Source organism: Octodon degus, unplaced genomic scaffold (genome assembly GCF_000260255.1).
Source record: "Octodon degus isolate 3935 unplaced genomic scaffold, OctDeg1.0 scaffold00042, whole genome shotgun sequence".
Lineage (NCBI taxonomy): Eukaryota > Metazoa > Chordata > Mammalia > Rodentia > Octodontidae > Octodon > Octodon degus.
Genome location: NW_004524618.1, coordinates 2363113 through 2377518, shown reverse-complemented (window position 1 = coordinate 2377518; position 14406 = coordinate 2363113). Strand labels below are relative to the sequence as shown.

Below are 14406 nucleotides of genomic sequence, written 5' to 3'. Positions count from 1 at the left end.
TTGAACTGTGGTCCCTGTGCTTTGCTGAGCTTGTTCTATTCTAAATAGGTGCTTTAGTCCACTGAGCCATCTCACCAGCCCTCCCTGCATCATTTCTTGATATTTAAATTTTTCAGCTTTTCCCCCCCAGCTTTTTGAGTCAGTCTCCTAAATATCCCAAACAAGCCTGAAACTTCCTTTGAGCCCAAGCTGGCCTTGAGCTCCTCTTCCCACTCCTTGCTGGTTCTCCCAAGTGCTGGGATTATTACAGGTGTATACCATCAGGCTTGCCCTTATTAATTTTTTTTTTTTTTTTTTTTTTGCGGAGTCAGGGATTGAACTCAGGCCCTTGCGCCTAACAGGGAAGCGCTTATTCTACTCAGCCATTTCCCCAGCCCCTTAATTTTTTAATATTAGAGAAATTTCTGGGAGATGGGTCAGTGGAATAATCGCTACCCTGGCAAGCACAAGAACATGAGTTCAATCCCCTGTTCCGCCAAAAAAAAAAAAAAAATTCAGGGAGCCGGCCCAACAGCTCAGCAGATTAAAGCACCTGCTTAGGTGGACGCAGGGGCCAAGGGGTTAATCCCTGGCCTGCCATGCGAGCCCCACCCCTGGGGCACCCTGAAACCTTGAATGAAACTGGGCATGATGGCACACACCAGTAATCCCAGTACTTAGGAGGCTGAAAAAGAGGAAGGATCACTACAAGTCCGATCTGTAGACCCTGTACTAAATACTAAATAAATAAATAAATTTTAAAAAAGAAAAGAAAAATTTCAGCCAGGCATGAAGGTACATGCCCATAACCCCAGCGCTCAGGAGGCTGAGGCATGAGGATAATCATGATTCAAGGCTAGACTGGGCTACATGGAGAGTGAAGGACAGCCCAAATTATACAGCAAGACCCTATCTCAAAAAACCAAAAATTTTCAAATTTATCTAAAGGTTTAAAAACAAGTACATGGGGCTGGTGAGATGGTTCAGTGGTCTAAAGCACCTACTTAGAACAAGCTAAGCCAATCAAAGCACAGGGACCTCGGTTCGATCCCCCAGCACCACATGCCAGCCCGCCCTCCCCCTGGTGGGCTGAGCTGGCCACACACTAAATAAATAAATAAATAAATAAATAAATAAATAAATAAATAAAATAAAAACAAGTACAATGCATTCCCAAACGCATGCCTATCACCCACCTTTGTTTTGGCTTATTTTTCCCTCCTGTGGTATTATGGCATTATGGATTGAGTTCAGGGGCCTTCACGCTGAGCCATGTGTCCAGTACTTTTTTTTTTTTTTCTTTTTTCTGTATTTAGGACAGGGTCTACTGGGTCTCACTACACAGATCACACTCAGTGATACTCCTGTTTTCAGCCTCCCAAGCACTGGGATTACAGGTGCGTGCCACCATACCCAGTCTCAATCTCCACCTTAGGGAGGGATCGAACCCTACCCACTGTGCTGTGCCTAAGCAGGCACTTTAGTCTGCTGAGCTATCAGGCTGGCCCTTTGTTTTGTGACAGTCTTGCCTTTGCCAGTCAGGCACTTATTCTACTGAGCTATCTCCCTGGCCCCTATTATTCAGTTACTTTGAAATACTTTTTAAAATCATTCATTCATTCATTCATTCATTCATTCATTTGGTGTAGGGTCTCACTACCCAATTCAGACTTGTAGTGATCCTCCTGTCTCAGCGTCCCCAGCACTAGGATTACAGGTGTGTACCACCATACCTGGTTTCAGTGACCAGCATAGCATGCCCAGGTTCCAGAGTGGGCATGGCATGCAGTACTAGGGATCGAACTCAGAACCTTGTGCTTGCCAGGCAGGCACTTAGGCCACCAAGCTGTCTTCCCAGCCACTTACATATTTACTTGAGATGGATTCTTTCTCTGTAATTCAGGCCAGTCTTAAACTTGCTGCACAGTCCAGGTTGACCTAAAACTCCCAGTGAGCCTTCTGTCTCAGCTGCCTCAGCACAGGGATTATAGGCATGTGCTGCCAAGCCTAGCACTTTGTTGGAATTTAAAACTTCTGAAAAAAATCTCTATGAAAGACACTTGAGGAGGGGCTGGAGAGATGGCTCAGTGGTCTAAAGCACCTACTTGGAACAAGCTTGGCAAAGTTGGGAGCGCGGTTCGCTCCCCCAGCACCACATGCCAGCCAGCCGCGCCCCCTGGTGGGCTGAGCTGGCCACACACACACAATAAATAAATGTAAAAAAAAAAAAAAAAGACACTTGAGGGGCCAGGGAGATAGCTTAGTAGAATAAGCGCTTGCCTCGCAAGTGCAGGGTCCTGAGTTCAATCCCTGGCACCGCAAAAAAAAAAAGAAAAAGAAAGACACTTAAGCTCTTGGGAGGCTGAACACAGGTGGATCACTGAGTCTGATCTACGTAGTGAGACCCTGTAGACCCTGTCCTAAATAAGAGAAAGAAAGACACTTATGAGAATGAAGCCCACTGCAATTTTGAGACCAGTCTGGGCCACGTGGTGAGTTCAAGGCAGTACTGAACTACATGGGAGGTCCCTGTCTAAGAGAGATTGAAGAAGAAAACATCGTAGATTTGGACAAAATATTTATAAAATAAGCATCTGATAAAAGTGTTATATCCTTGTCAGGCATGGTGATGCACACCTATAATTCCATCACTTGGGAAGCTGAGAAGGAGGATTCTGCAAGTTTGAAGTCAGTGTAGACTAGCTAGTGAGAATTCCTTGTAGCACTCGGGAGGCTGAGGTAGGAGGGTCGTTGTGAGCTTGAGACCAACCCGGCTACAAAGCGAACTCGAGGCCAGCCTGCACTGCATAGTGAGACCCTGCCTCAAAAAGATTTTTTAAAAAACCTTAGAAATCGGGCTGGTGAGATGGCTCAGTGGTGTAAAGCACCTACTTAGAATAAGCTTAGCAAAGCCCAGGGACCGCGGTTCAATCCCCCAGCACCACATGCCAGCCAGCCCCGCCCCCTGGTGGGCTGAGCAGGCCACACACACACACACACATAAATAAATAAAAATAAATAAATAAATAAACTCTTAAAAAAAAAAACCTTAGAAATCAATAAACAACCTGATTTTTTTTAACAACCTGATTTTTTTAAATGGACAAAAGATCTGAGTAGACACCTCACCAAAGAAGATATGCAGATGGTAGATAAGTGTATGAAAATAGGCTCAACGTTACGTCATTAGGGAATTTCAACTTAAAGCAACAGTGAGATGCCATTTCATAGCTATAGAAGTGGCAGAAATCCAAACCCAGACCATCCCAGTGCTCGTGAGGGGCAGGCAGGGCAGGAGCACCCACAGCAGAGCTGGAGGGAGGGCGGCACAGCACGGCCTCTTTGGAAGACAGCTGGCAGTTTCTTACAGAGCAAACATAGTACCATGAAATCCAGGAATACTCTAAAAATATCTACCTAAAGTTCCACACAGAATTCTGCCTCTGGATTTTTTTTTTTTTTTTTTTCATGCCTTTGGTATAGGGTCTCAGCTCAGACTCCTAGTGATCCTCCTGTTTTCGCCCTCCCAAGCACTGGGATTACAGGCATGAGCCACCATGCCCAGTCTTGGTGGATGGTTCATTGTGCGGGTGGGGGGTCTGCACAGCATGTGGTGCAAGGGGATCAAACCCTGGTCCCTGCACTTGTGTAAGCAGCTGCTTAGTCTCTCTCTCTCTTTTTTTTTTTTTTTCCGGAACCAGGGATTGAACTCAGGCCCTTGCGCTTGCCAGGGAAGGGCTTATTCCACTGAGCCATCTCCCCAGCCCCAAGTCTCTTGAACTATCTCACCAGGTCCAGGCCTCTGGATGTTTATAGCTGCATTATGCCTAGTTGCCAAAACTTGGAAGCCACCAAGGTACTCTTTAGGAAGTAAATGGATAAGCAAACTGTGCTATACTCATTTACTTGATTAAAAAATAGTTATCGTAGGGGCTGGTGAGATGGCTCAGTGGTCTAAAGCACCTACTTAGAACAAGCTTAGCAAAGCCCAGGGACCGTGGTTCAATCCCCCAGCACCACATGCCAGCCAGCCCTGCCCCCTGGTGGGCTGAGCTGGCCACACACACAGACGTACACACGCGCGTGCGCACACACACACACACACACACACACACACAAATAAATAAATTAAATTAAAAAAAAAAATTAAGGGGCCGGGGAGCTGGCTCAGTGGAATAAGTGCTTCCCTGGCAAGCGTAAGGGCCTGAGTTCAATTCCCGGTTCTGCAAAAAAAAAAAAAAAAATTAAATGTTTCAAAACAATTGAACTAAGAAAAACTTTTCATGATAGCAAAGAAGTACTAAGAGTAAAGCATAAGATAAATACTGGAATGGCAAGTAAATGACCAGCACTTCTAACAGTTTGAGGATAGGATATCGCACAAGTTCTAGTGTATTGTGGACATGCATAGTGACTGTGACAGTTACTGGTGGCTAGGCGTCACTTGTGGAACTGAGCTACAGCTATTTTTTTTTTTTAACATTTATTTATTGTGGGGGGGGCAGCTCAGCCCATCAGGGGGCACGGCTGGCTGGCATGTGGTGCTGGGGGATCGAACCGCGGTCCCTGTGCTTTGTCAAGCTTGTTTCAAGTAGGTGCTTTAGACCACTGAGCCATCTCTCCAGCCCCCTACAGCTATTTCTTTGAAATCCACCCTGTAGACTCAGGTGGAATCATGACCCATAGGGTGGAAGAGAAGTCCATTTGTAGGGTGTGCTGATGGAAATATTTTGCTGCTGAACACAAAAGAATAACTAAAAGACTACTATTGTATACCTCTTATTCTCCTGTCTTTAACTCACTTTGTAACCCAGGCTAGATTGCCACAAATTTGAGGGCAGTTTGGGCTACATAGCAAAACATCTTAAAAAACCCAAAAATGTCAGGCATGGTAGCTCAAACCTGTAATCCCAGTACTTGGGAGGCTAAGACGGGAGGATCACAATAAGGCTGAGGCCAGCCTGGGCTGTGTTGTGAGTTTGAAGTCAGCATGGACTACATGGTGAGACCCTGTGTACAAAAACAAGAACGTGACCCAAAGAAGAGCAGTTTGTGAGGACATTGTGATCACAAGCCTCCGTAAGGTACTTTCTGGGCTACAGGTAAGGGCAGTTTGGAATCATACGCACTAACACCTGGTGGGGTGCTGCAAGCCTCGTGGTGGGAACCCTAGAGCCCACCTTCTCATCAGCCAGAGTGCCTGGGAACTCATGTGCCATCCAGGAGAAAGTCAGCTGAGAGCAGCCACATCACGCTGGCCCAGGGCGGCCCTAGGGCTTCAGCCAGGCTTCCATTACATCCTGAGCCATTGGGGAGCCCAAGTTGCTGAAGCAGCCAAGTCTGTGAACTGGGTCCTGACACCATGAGCCTCTCCCTGAGTCTGCTGCCTGTTTGTCACCGTTGGAATGACAGTGCCAAGGGCTGTGTGGCTGTTTACTGTGCCCTGCTGGTGAACGCCCATAGCACTGTGCTCCACACGGATGCAGAAGCAGGATGAGGCAGGCAAACATCCTTCACTTCTCTGGGCCTGTGGTCAGATCTTGCTTTAGCACCAGGGCACATGTGATCCAGCCTCCTCTCTCTGTATAGCCTGCAAGCCAGAGAGGTTTTGATGTTTTTAAGTGATTGAGAAAAAAGAAGGGACCAGGGGTGTAGCTCAGCAGCACAGCACCTGCCTGGCAAGTGCAAGGTCCTGACTGAGTTGATTCCCAGTACCAAAAAACAAAACAAAACAAAAAAATATTTTGTGACATGTAAAACTTCTGTGCAGTTCAAGCCAAGCAGAGTGTTGCTGGCCTATAATCCCAGCACTAAGGAGACTGAGACAGGATTGTTGCAAGTTGGAGACCAGCCTGGGCTACAAAGTGAGCTCAAGGCCAGCCCGAACTGCATAGTGAGACCCTGTCTCAAAAAAAAAAAGAAGAAGAAGAAGAAGAAGAAGAGAAAGAAGGAAAGAAAATTTTATATGGAATTCAAATTTCAGTTTCCACAAATAAAAGTCCTGTTGGGACACAGGCACACAGGTCTGTACGCAGGTTTCCTGTGGCTTGATCTCCCCGGCCACCACCATCAGTCTTGTGGATGAGCCTTTTGGCCACAAGTGGAAAGCATTTCCCATTGCTTCCTCCCAAAAAGGTTTGTCCGCCCTTGCTTGGCAGCACAGAATGATTCTGTAGTCGCTTGAAGAGTTGGGGTAACTTTTGAAGGGTTAGGTGCTCTCAAGGAGGGTGATGCTGAGGACACTGGACTCAGCTTTATCAATTTGGGAGAAGTAACCAAGACAATGTTTGATAGAAGGGTGAAGACAGGGTACTTTCCAGTGTTTAGGCTAGGGAAGTAAAGTGGCCTGTGGATGCATAAGATGCGTGCATGGCTCACCAGACGTGCTTCTGTAGCACGTGTGAGGCGTGCTGTGGTGAGCATGGTAGTACCTGCTCCCAGTATGTCCATGTTACTGTGAAGCGCCACTCACATCATCATAGGCTTGGTATTGAAACTTCACATAACTTACACCAAGTGACTTAGTCACCGCTTCGCTATCCCAAACAGGACATTGCTGGCTATTGTGACATACACCTGTACCTCCAGTATGCTGGGAGGCTGAGACAAGAAGATCACAAGTTCAAGCCCAACCTGGGTAACACAGTGAGACCCTGTCTGAAAATTTAAAACAATAGCTAAGGAGTAGCTGTAGCCGAGTGCAAAGGCTGTGGATTCAATTCCCATTACCACAAAGTGCTGACAAAGGATATCAAGTGAGATACATTTCAAACATTAACCCTCTCTGAGCGAGTGAGATAGCTCAGTGGACTAAAGGGCCTGCTTAGGCAAAACGCAGCGACTGCAGTTCAATCCCAGGAACCACATGGCTGGCCACCCCTGCCCCCAGGATGGGCTGAGCCAGCCAGAATCGAGGCCTAGTGGCTCATGCCTGTGATCCCAGCACTGGGGAGGGTAAAAGGATCACCGCGAGTCCAAGCTGCATAGTGAGACCCTGCAACAACCAAATATATTAGAAAAATAAAATCATCTCTTTGCTAATTACATAATAATGCTCCCATGGACACTCAGAGGATAGGAGGTGCTCCAATAAGGGACGTCAGAGCTTATCCCCATGCCTGCCTGTTTCACCCATAGACCTCAACTCAGGCTGACAGTGGGAAGCCACACCTGGGCCTCTCAGGCTGACCAGCCTCGGAGAGCAGCACAGGAGGAGCACAATGGCCAAGAGGTGGCAGCACGCCCAGGAGCAGAGCAGGCGCTAGACAAAGGGCACTGTGTGCCGACTCCATTGAGCCGCAGGGCCTTAACTCATTGGGAGAAGCCCTTTCCTTCCTGATTTTTTTATTATTATTATTTTTTAACGTGTGTGTGGCCAGCTCAGCCCACCAGGGGGCGGGGCTGGCTGGCATGTGGTGCTGGGGGATTGCACTGTGGTCCTTGTGCTTTGCTGAGCTTATTTTAAGTAGGTGCTTTAGACCACTGAGCCATCTCACCAGCCCCCTCCTTCCTGATTTTTATTAGCACGCTTACAGTACATAATGGTTGCATTCCTGGTGGGGAACTGGTGCATCAGCCATGTGTCACCTCACCTGGCTCTTTCTCCTGCCAGGTGTGGTGGCACATGCCTGTAATCTTAACACCTGAAGCTGAGGCATGAGGATCACATGTTTCAGCCTAGCTTAGCAGTTCAGAAACTTGGCAAAAACCTGTCTCAAGAAAGGTTTGGCAGTGTAACCCGGTGTACCCTTGGTTCAGTCCCTAGAACTACAAAATGAGGGGGAGGAGAGGTGGTAGTATCACCCTTTCTGTAGATCTTCTGTAACCAAATAAAAATGTCGAAGTAGCTGCCAAGAAAGATACAACCAACTGCCTAAAGCACCACTCTGATTTTTTATTTATTCATTTACTTATTTATTTATTTATTTCAGATCAGTCTTACTATGTAACTCAGGCTGGCCTTGAAGTTGCTTATGTAGCCCAGGCTGGCCTCCAACTCACAGACATCCCCCTGCCTCAGCCTCCAAGTGCTGGAGTTACAGGTCTACACCACCACACCCAGCAGCACCATGCTGAGTGCCGTGAATCATAACCTCCCTTTAGAATACTTTTTTTTTAAATTAATTTATTTGATACAGGGTCTCACTACTCAGTTCAGATTCATGGTGAGTCTCTCGTCTCTGCCTTCCCAGTGCTGGGATTACAGGTGTGCGCCACCATGCCCAGTTTTAGTGGCCCGCCCAGCATGTCTGGGGTTCTGGGGCAGGCATGGCATGTGGTACAGGGGTTCAACCAGGTCCTTGCACTTGCCAGGCAAGCGCTTAGACTGCCAAGCTATCTCTCCAGCCCCTAGAATACATTTAATTTTTTTTTTTCCTTTATGACTTGATTTTTTTTTTTTTCTTGGAGACAAGTTTCAAGCTGATAGTTGATTTATACATTTAGGTTCCATAGATGAGGTGAGAGCTGCCAGTCATTTCTGTATGTTGTACTCAGCTGAAATCTGCTGTAATCTACCTGTTCCTTTGATAGAAGCTGGCCCTCTGCCTGCTATTTCTGCTTGGTGAAGTAACCTTTTTTCCTTTACAGATCTATGTGATTGATAGTGCAGACAGAAAAAGATTTGAAGAGACGGGCCAGGTAAATAACTGCTCTTGAGATACTTCCAAAACTGGGGTATTCATTAATCTACCTTGTAAATGTGTGAGAGGGAGGGAGGTGGCTTTTGTTTAACCTTTAATTTGAACAGTATGGTCATTCTGACTCACAAACATGACAGCTATCTGAAAAGAAACTAGTTGAGGGTCCTTAAACAATTTTGTGATTAAAGCCTTTTAGCATCAGTCAAATTGAATATAGAAGATAGCAACAGATAGAATTTAGCACCATGCCTAAAACAGTACTGTGCTCTGGTATTTTCTTTTAGCCCATGTAGAAATAAACCCACAGGAACAAGGCACTTGTCCTCTCCATATTGGTGCTTTGTCCTGTCCGCTGGATGAGGATTGACCCAGCCCTCTCACACCCAGCTAAATCGCCAGCCCACTTTTGGGTGGGGATGCAGAGGGACAGGTTTGTCTCTGTAAGTCAGGCTGGCTCTGTAGCCTGGGCTGGCCTCCAGCTTGCAGTGAGCCTCCTGCTTCAGCCTCCCAGGTGATGGCGTTTCAGGCCACCACGTCCAGATTCCCATCCCTTTTTTGAGACAAGATCTCTGAATTGCCCACGCTGGGCTCCAACTTGTGTTCCTCCTTCCTCAGCCTCCCAGAACGGTAAGGTTATAGGCTGGGGCCACTATTGCAGCTTTACACTTACCATTTTTATTTAATTGATCCAAAGTTAACTGTGACAAATTCAAAAAGATGGGAAAAAATTTACAGGTCAGAGTTAAGCTGCTATTGTTTCTAAGTCAGTAGATAGGGGAGATGGCTCAGTGGAATAAGTGCTTCCGTGGCAAGTGCGTGGGCCTGAGTTCAATCCCTGGTTCCATTAAAAAAAAAAAAAATACTAGTAATTAAAGATACTTACATTAAAAAAAAAAGTCAGTAGATAAACCTTGACCCAAATATGGCTTCAAGTACAGGCTATATGTCAGTGTGTGTATATGACGTGGTCACTGTCCACATTTTGCATAGAGAAGCAATGGCATAGACTGCTTAGGCAGAGGAAGCCTCACTTGGTGGAGCAGACCTCCTAGGGGAAGCGTGCTCAGATCTCCTTGCAGTCTTTGGCCTGTGTCCTAGAATACCAGAAGTGGGCTTCCAAAGGCAGCAAAGTGTGATCCCTGACTCACCTCCAGGAGGAGCACCTAGGCAGATGTTACAGCAGGTTGCTGAGCCTGGCTCCTGCTCCCAAGTCAGCATCCTGCTCAGCCTAGGGGTCTGATGGGGCATCCCTGTACAAAGATGGTTGAAGCCTGAGAGGCACTGCCCTTGGGAGTTACTATTGATCAGCTTACGTGTTTTGGGTTTTATAAGTAAAAGCCTCCTAAGTACCCTGGATTCCATGCTTGCCCTGTCCCCACCCCACCCCACCCCCTGTGGTGCAGGAGCTAGCCGAGTTGCTGGAGGAGGAGAAGCTCAGCTGTGTGCCAGTGCTCATCTTTGCTAACAAGCAGGACCTGCTTACAGCGGCCCCCGCCTCTGAAATTGCAGAGGGGCTGAATCTGCACACCATCCGCGACCGTGTCTGGCAGATCCAGTCCTGCTCAGCACTCACCGGCGAGGGTGTTCAGGTGAGGCCTCAGGAGGCTTGGTGCCTTCACAGTGCACAGCCAGGTGCCCTCTCATGGGCGGGGCGCAGAGAGAGAAGGTCCCAACCAAACAGCCTCTGAAGGGCAGAGGATCCATTCTCGGGTGTGGAATGTGTGAAGAAGGTTGGTTCTTTCCTTCTTAGTGACCAACAAGGTACCAGGGAATGTCCCAGGACAGCCCTAGAACCCCGCCTGCACACGAAGCCAGCCTGTCTCCTGGACAGGCAGAAGGTCTGAACAGAAAACTCTGAAGGTGGTTTCAAACTCTAGAACTCTGATGACTGAGTCAGGCTCTGTGCTGTCTCTGATGTTATAGCTGCTAGCAACCCTTACTCCCAAGTTGAAGGCCATCAGGAACCCCATGCACACTAGTAATCCTGAAAGAGTTTGTTTCTTCTGTGGTTCTCTCCTCCTCCCCAAGTTGGTATCTATTCCTGTACCTGCACCTTGGTTTCCCACCAGGGATTCTAGGGACAGAAAGCCCCATGCTTTGTTCTAAGGAACTATATGAGAACAGACTCCTCTAATTTCACAGAGGGCATGGAATGTGGCTGTGTTCCCAGCACTCAGGAGACTGTTGTTCCCGGGTGATGAGTGCTTTTGACTCTGATGCACTGCCACTCGAGCTGGCCCCGAGGACTGCTTCTCACCCAGAAGCCCAAGCCGCCCCCCTGGGCCTCCTTTGAACACCTGGCGCACCTGCTGTAGTGTGAGGCTGTGCGGTGAGGACCAGACTGTCCTGCTTGGGATGCCGAGGGGGATTTGACATGTTGAGAGGAATTGTATCGTGGCCAGATGGTGCTGGTATATACCACAGTCCCAGCTACTTGGGAACCCGAGGTAGGAGGATCAGAAGTTCAAGCCCAGTCTGGGCAACATAGCAAGACCCTTTTCCAAAATTAAAAAAAAAAAAAAAGGGCAGAGGAGGCAAGTGGTATGGCTCATTGTAGAGTGCTTGCCTAGTGTGGTCTGGTACCTGGGCATGTGGTGCATATGCCCCCTACCAGCACCACAGTGTGTTTGGGCAGTTCTGTCTGACCAGGTGTGCTTCCTCCTGCTGCCCTGCACCCTCCGTTACTTCCAGCATACCTATCTGTTCGGAGGCACCTGAGGCCCAGCTCTCCTAAATGATGCCATTGCCTCTATCCCAAGTGTATGCCTAGAATTACCTCAGTCCTGTCGGGCCACAGCCTCTTACCCAGGGCTGGCATGCAGCAGGAAACAGATGCTGCTCCACAGCTGTGTGGCCTGCACCCCACAAGTAGCCCCAGTGCATGCGTGCATGCATGCACACACACACGCACACGTGCATGCAGACACACACACACACACACACACACACACACAACTATGCTCGCCAAATGGATTCCAGGGCTCTGTGGAATTTAGGCTTGGGGAAGAGTTTTGGTTTTGTGGGTTGTTTGTTTGTGTTTTTTTGGTCTTATTTCCTTATTAGATTCTGATTATAAAAGTAATATATATTGGGGCTGGGGAGATGGCTCAGTGGAATAAGCGCTTCCCTGGCAAGTGCAAGGGCCTGAGTTCAATCCCCAGTTCCGCCAAAAAAAAAAAAAAAGTCATATATTGTTGTGTTGGTGCATGCCAATGATCCCAGCATTCAGGAGACTAAGGCAGGAGGCTTGCTGTGAATTTGAGGCCAGCCTGGGCTGCAAAGTGAGTTCAAGGCCAACCTGAACTATACAGCAAGACCCTGTTTCAAAAAGAAAAGAAAAGAAAAAAAAAAAGGAATATATTCACAATCTTAATTACATTAAAGTTTATGAGGTTAAAAAGTAAGGAGGTCCGGGGAGATGGCTCAGTGGAATAAGTGCTTCCCTGGCAAGCGTAAGGGCCTGAGTTCAATCCCCCGTTCCACAAAAAAAAAGAATGTGTCTCTACTTTTGGGGCTGGTGAGATGGCTCAGTGGTCTAAAGCACCTACTTAGCACAAGCTTAGCAAAGCACAGGGACCGCGGTTCAACCCCCAGCACCACATGCCAGCCAGCCCCGCCCCCTGGTGGGCTGAGCTGGCGCCACACACACACACATAAATAAATAAAATTTTTTTAAAAAAATGAGGTAAAAAAATAAATAAATAAAAAATGAGGTAGGCGTATCCACAAGGAGTGGTGGTCACGGGGCTGTGCAGAGGGTGGCTGCTGAGTGGCACGGCCCCCTATGCCGGTGCTGGAGGGCCAAGAGGACACTCTGAGTGCGAGCTCCGGAGGAATTGTGGGGGCGCCTGCCCCCGCCTGTTGCGTGGGCCCAGTGGTCGTGCACTCAGCTGTGTACACAGACAGGATCTTGCGGAGCAGAGGGCCTGGGCTGACCCAGGCACGTGGAATCCTGCAGGAAGAGCTATCCAGGGCAAGGCCTTCCACCAGGCCGACACCCACATGTTCATCATCATGGGCACTTGGGTGACCTGGCACAGAAGAAGGTGTCCTCATCATCTGGTGGTGCTCTTGGGACAGGCTGCTGCCTAGAACACCTCTGTGGTGGGCTTCGCTCGGTCACCCCTCACCATAGCTGCCATTGGCAAGCTACCTGCAGGAGAGGCCCAAGCTGGAAGAGTCCTTAGCTGGCAGCGTCTGTGTCTCTGCCAGCACGACCACCTGGCCACCTGCAAGTGCCTCCAAGCACACATGGACTCGCTGCACCAGCGCCTGTGGCTTGTGCCTCCTCTGCCTTGCCTGGCCCCAACTGCTGCAAGGCTGTCACCACACACCCTCCAGGCCTGTGGGAGCCCTAGGGTAGAGCCATCTCCTCATGGAGAAGCCCTTCAGAGGGGACCTACTGGGCTCCAGCCACTGTCCAGCCTCATCTCCCTTTTAACGCGGGAACCAGATCTCCCGCATCAGAGTGTCCAGAGATGGTGAAGAACCTCATGGTGCTCCTGGGACGGCCCTGCCCTTTGACACTGAGGGCCGAGTACAGATCCAGCTGCTACAGATGCTGGCTGGTGGTCATGGAGAAGCCCGCAACCACAACGAGAAGGTGAAAACGCTAAAGTGTATCTGTGAGGTGCAGGTGGACAGCATGCTCCTGGGCCAGTATGTGGGCAGCCTCAGGGGAGGACGAGGTCTCCAGAGGACACCCAGATGGCCGTACAGTGCCACATGGGTCCAGCACTACCAGCCTCACCACTGTCATCCTCCATGAGGAGGTTGCATGTTGGCCGGGGTGCCCTGCATCCTGTGCTGCAGCAAAGCCCTGGGGTGCAAGGCCAAGCAAGGTGTAGCCACAGTTCCTCTGTGTGGTTGGCAGTGTCTTCCACCAGCAGTGCAAGCCAGTGAGGCCATGTACACCAAAATGATGACCAGGAAGCTGGGCATGTTCTTCAACCTGGAAGAGTCCGGGCTGGACTTCAACTGTGGCATCAGATACCCGGATGAGAAGATCCCATTTGCCCATGAGCACCTCACACTTCTTTTAGGGGGGTAGGGGGGCAGTAACCGAGGAATTGAACTCAGGACCTTATACTTGCCAGGCAAGCACTTAAGCCACTGAGCTATCTCCTTTGCCCTTCATACTTACTATTCTGTGGGAGCCACATGCATTTGGTACACATTTTCACCCCACTGCTGCACCAGTTCAAAGGAGAAACCACAGCCCACTGCCCAGTCTACAGCACCCAAGACCCTGAGGCAAGCAGCTGACAAAGGTTTCCAGTGTGAGGACCTACAAGTAGGTGAGCCCCCACAGGCCTTGCCCCTCGCCCACCTGCCTCCTAGGACCCCAGCCACTACCTCCTGGCACTACTGCAGGAGGAAGGAGAAGGAAGGAGACAAGGAGGTTAGGGACCTGCGGGAAGCTCCTCAAGTGGGACCTCCTACCCCCAGCACTCCCACCCTGGCTGGAGAGACCTAGCCCCATAGCACAGTCATCATAAAAGTTTTCTAAAAAAGTTAAAAAGTGAGGGGCAGAGAGATGGCTCAGTAGAATAAATGCTTCCCTGGCAAGCACAGGGGCTTGAGTTTAATCCCTTGTTCCACCAAAAAAAAAGTGAGGGTGAGAAGCCAGCAAGATAGCTCAACAGGGCTGGAGAGATGGCTCAGTGGTCTAAAGCACCTACTTAGAACAAGCTCAGCAAAGCACAGGGACCACGGTTCAATCCCCCAGCACCACATGCCAGCCAGCCCCGCCCCCTGGTGGGCTGAGCTGGCCACACACACACAC

The 14406-nt window shown here is 49.1% G+C and overlaps 1 protein-coding gene across 1 annotated transcript in view; it reads left to right on the top strand.

The window, feature by feature from the left end:
• The window catches only part of Arl3 (ADP ribosylation factor like GTPase 3), a 46464-nt gene that overhangs the window by 21175 nt on the left and 10883 nt on the right, over nucleotides 1-14406 (top strand). The window contains exons 4-5 of the mRNA XM_004631488.3: nucleotides 8569-8619; nucleotides 10025-10210. Coding sequence (XP_004631545.1) covers nucleotides 8569-8619; nucleotides 10025-10210 — 237 coding nt within the window. The remainder of the gene's footprint in view (nucleotides 1-8568; nucleotides 8620-10024; nucleotides 10211-14406) is intronic.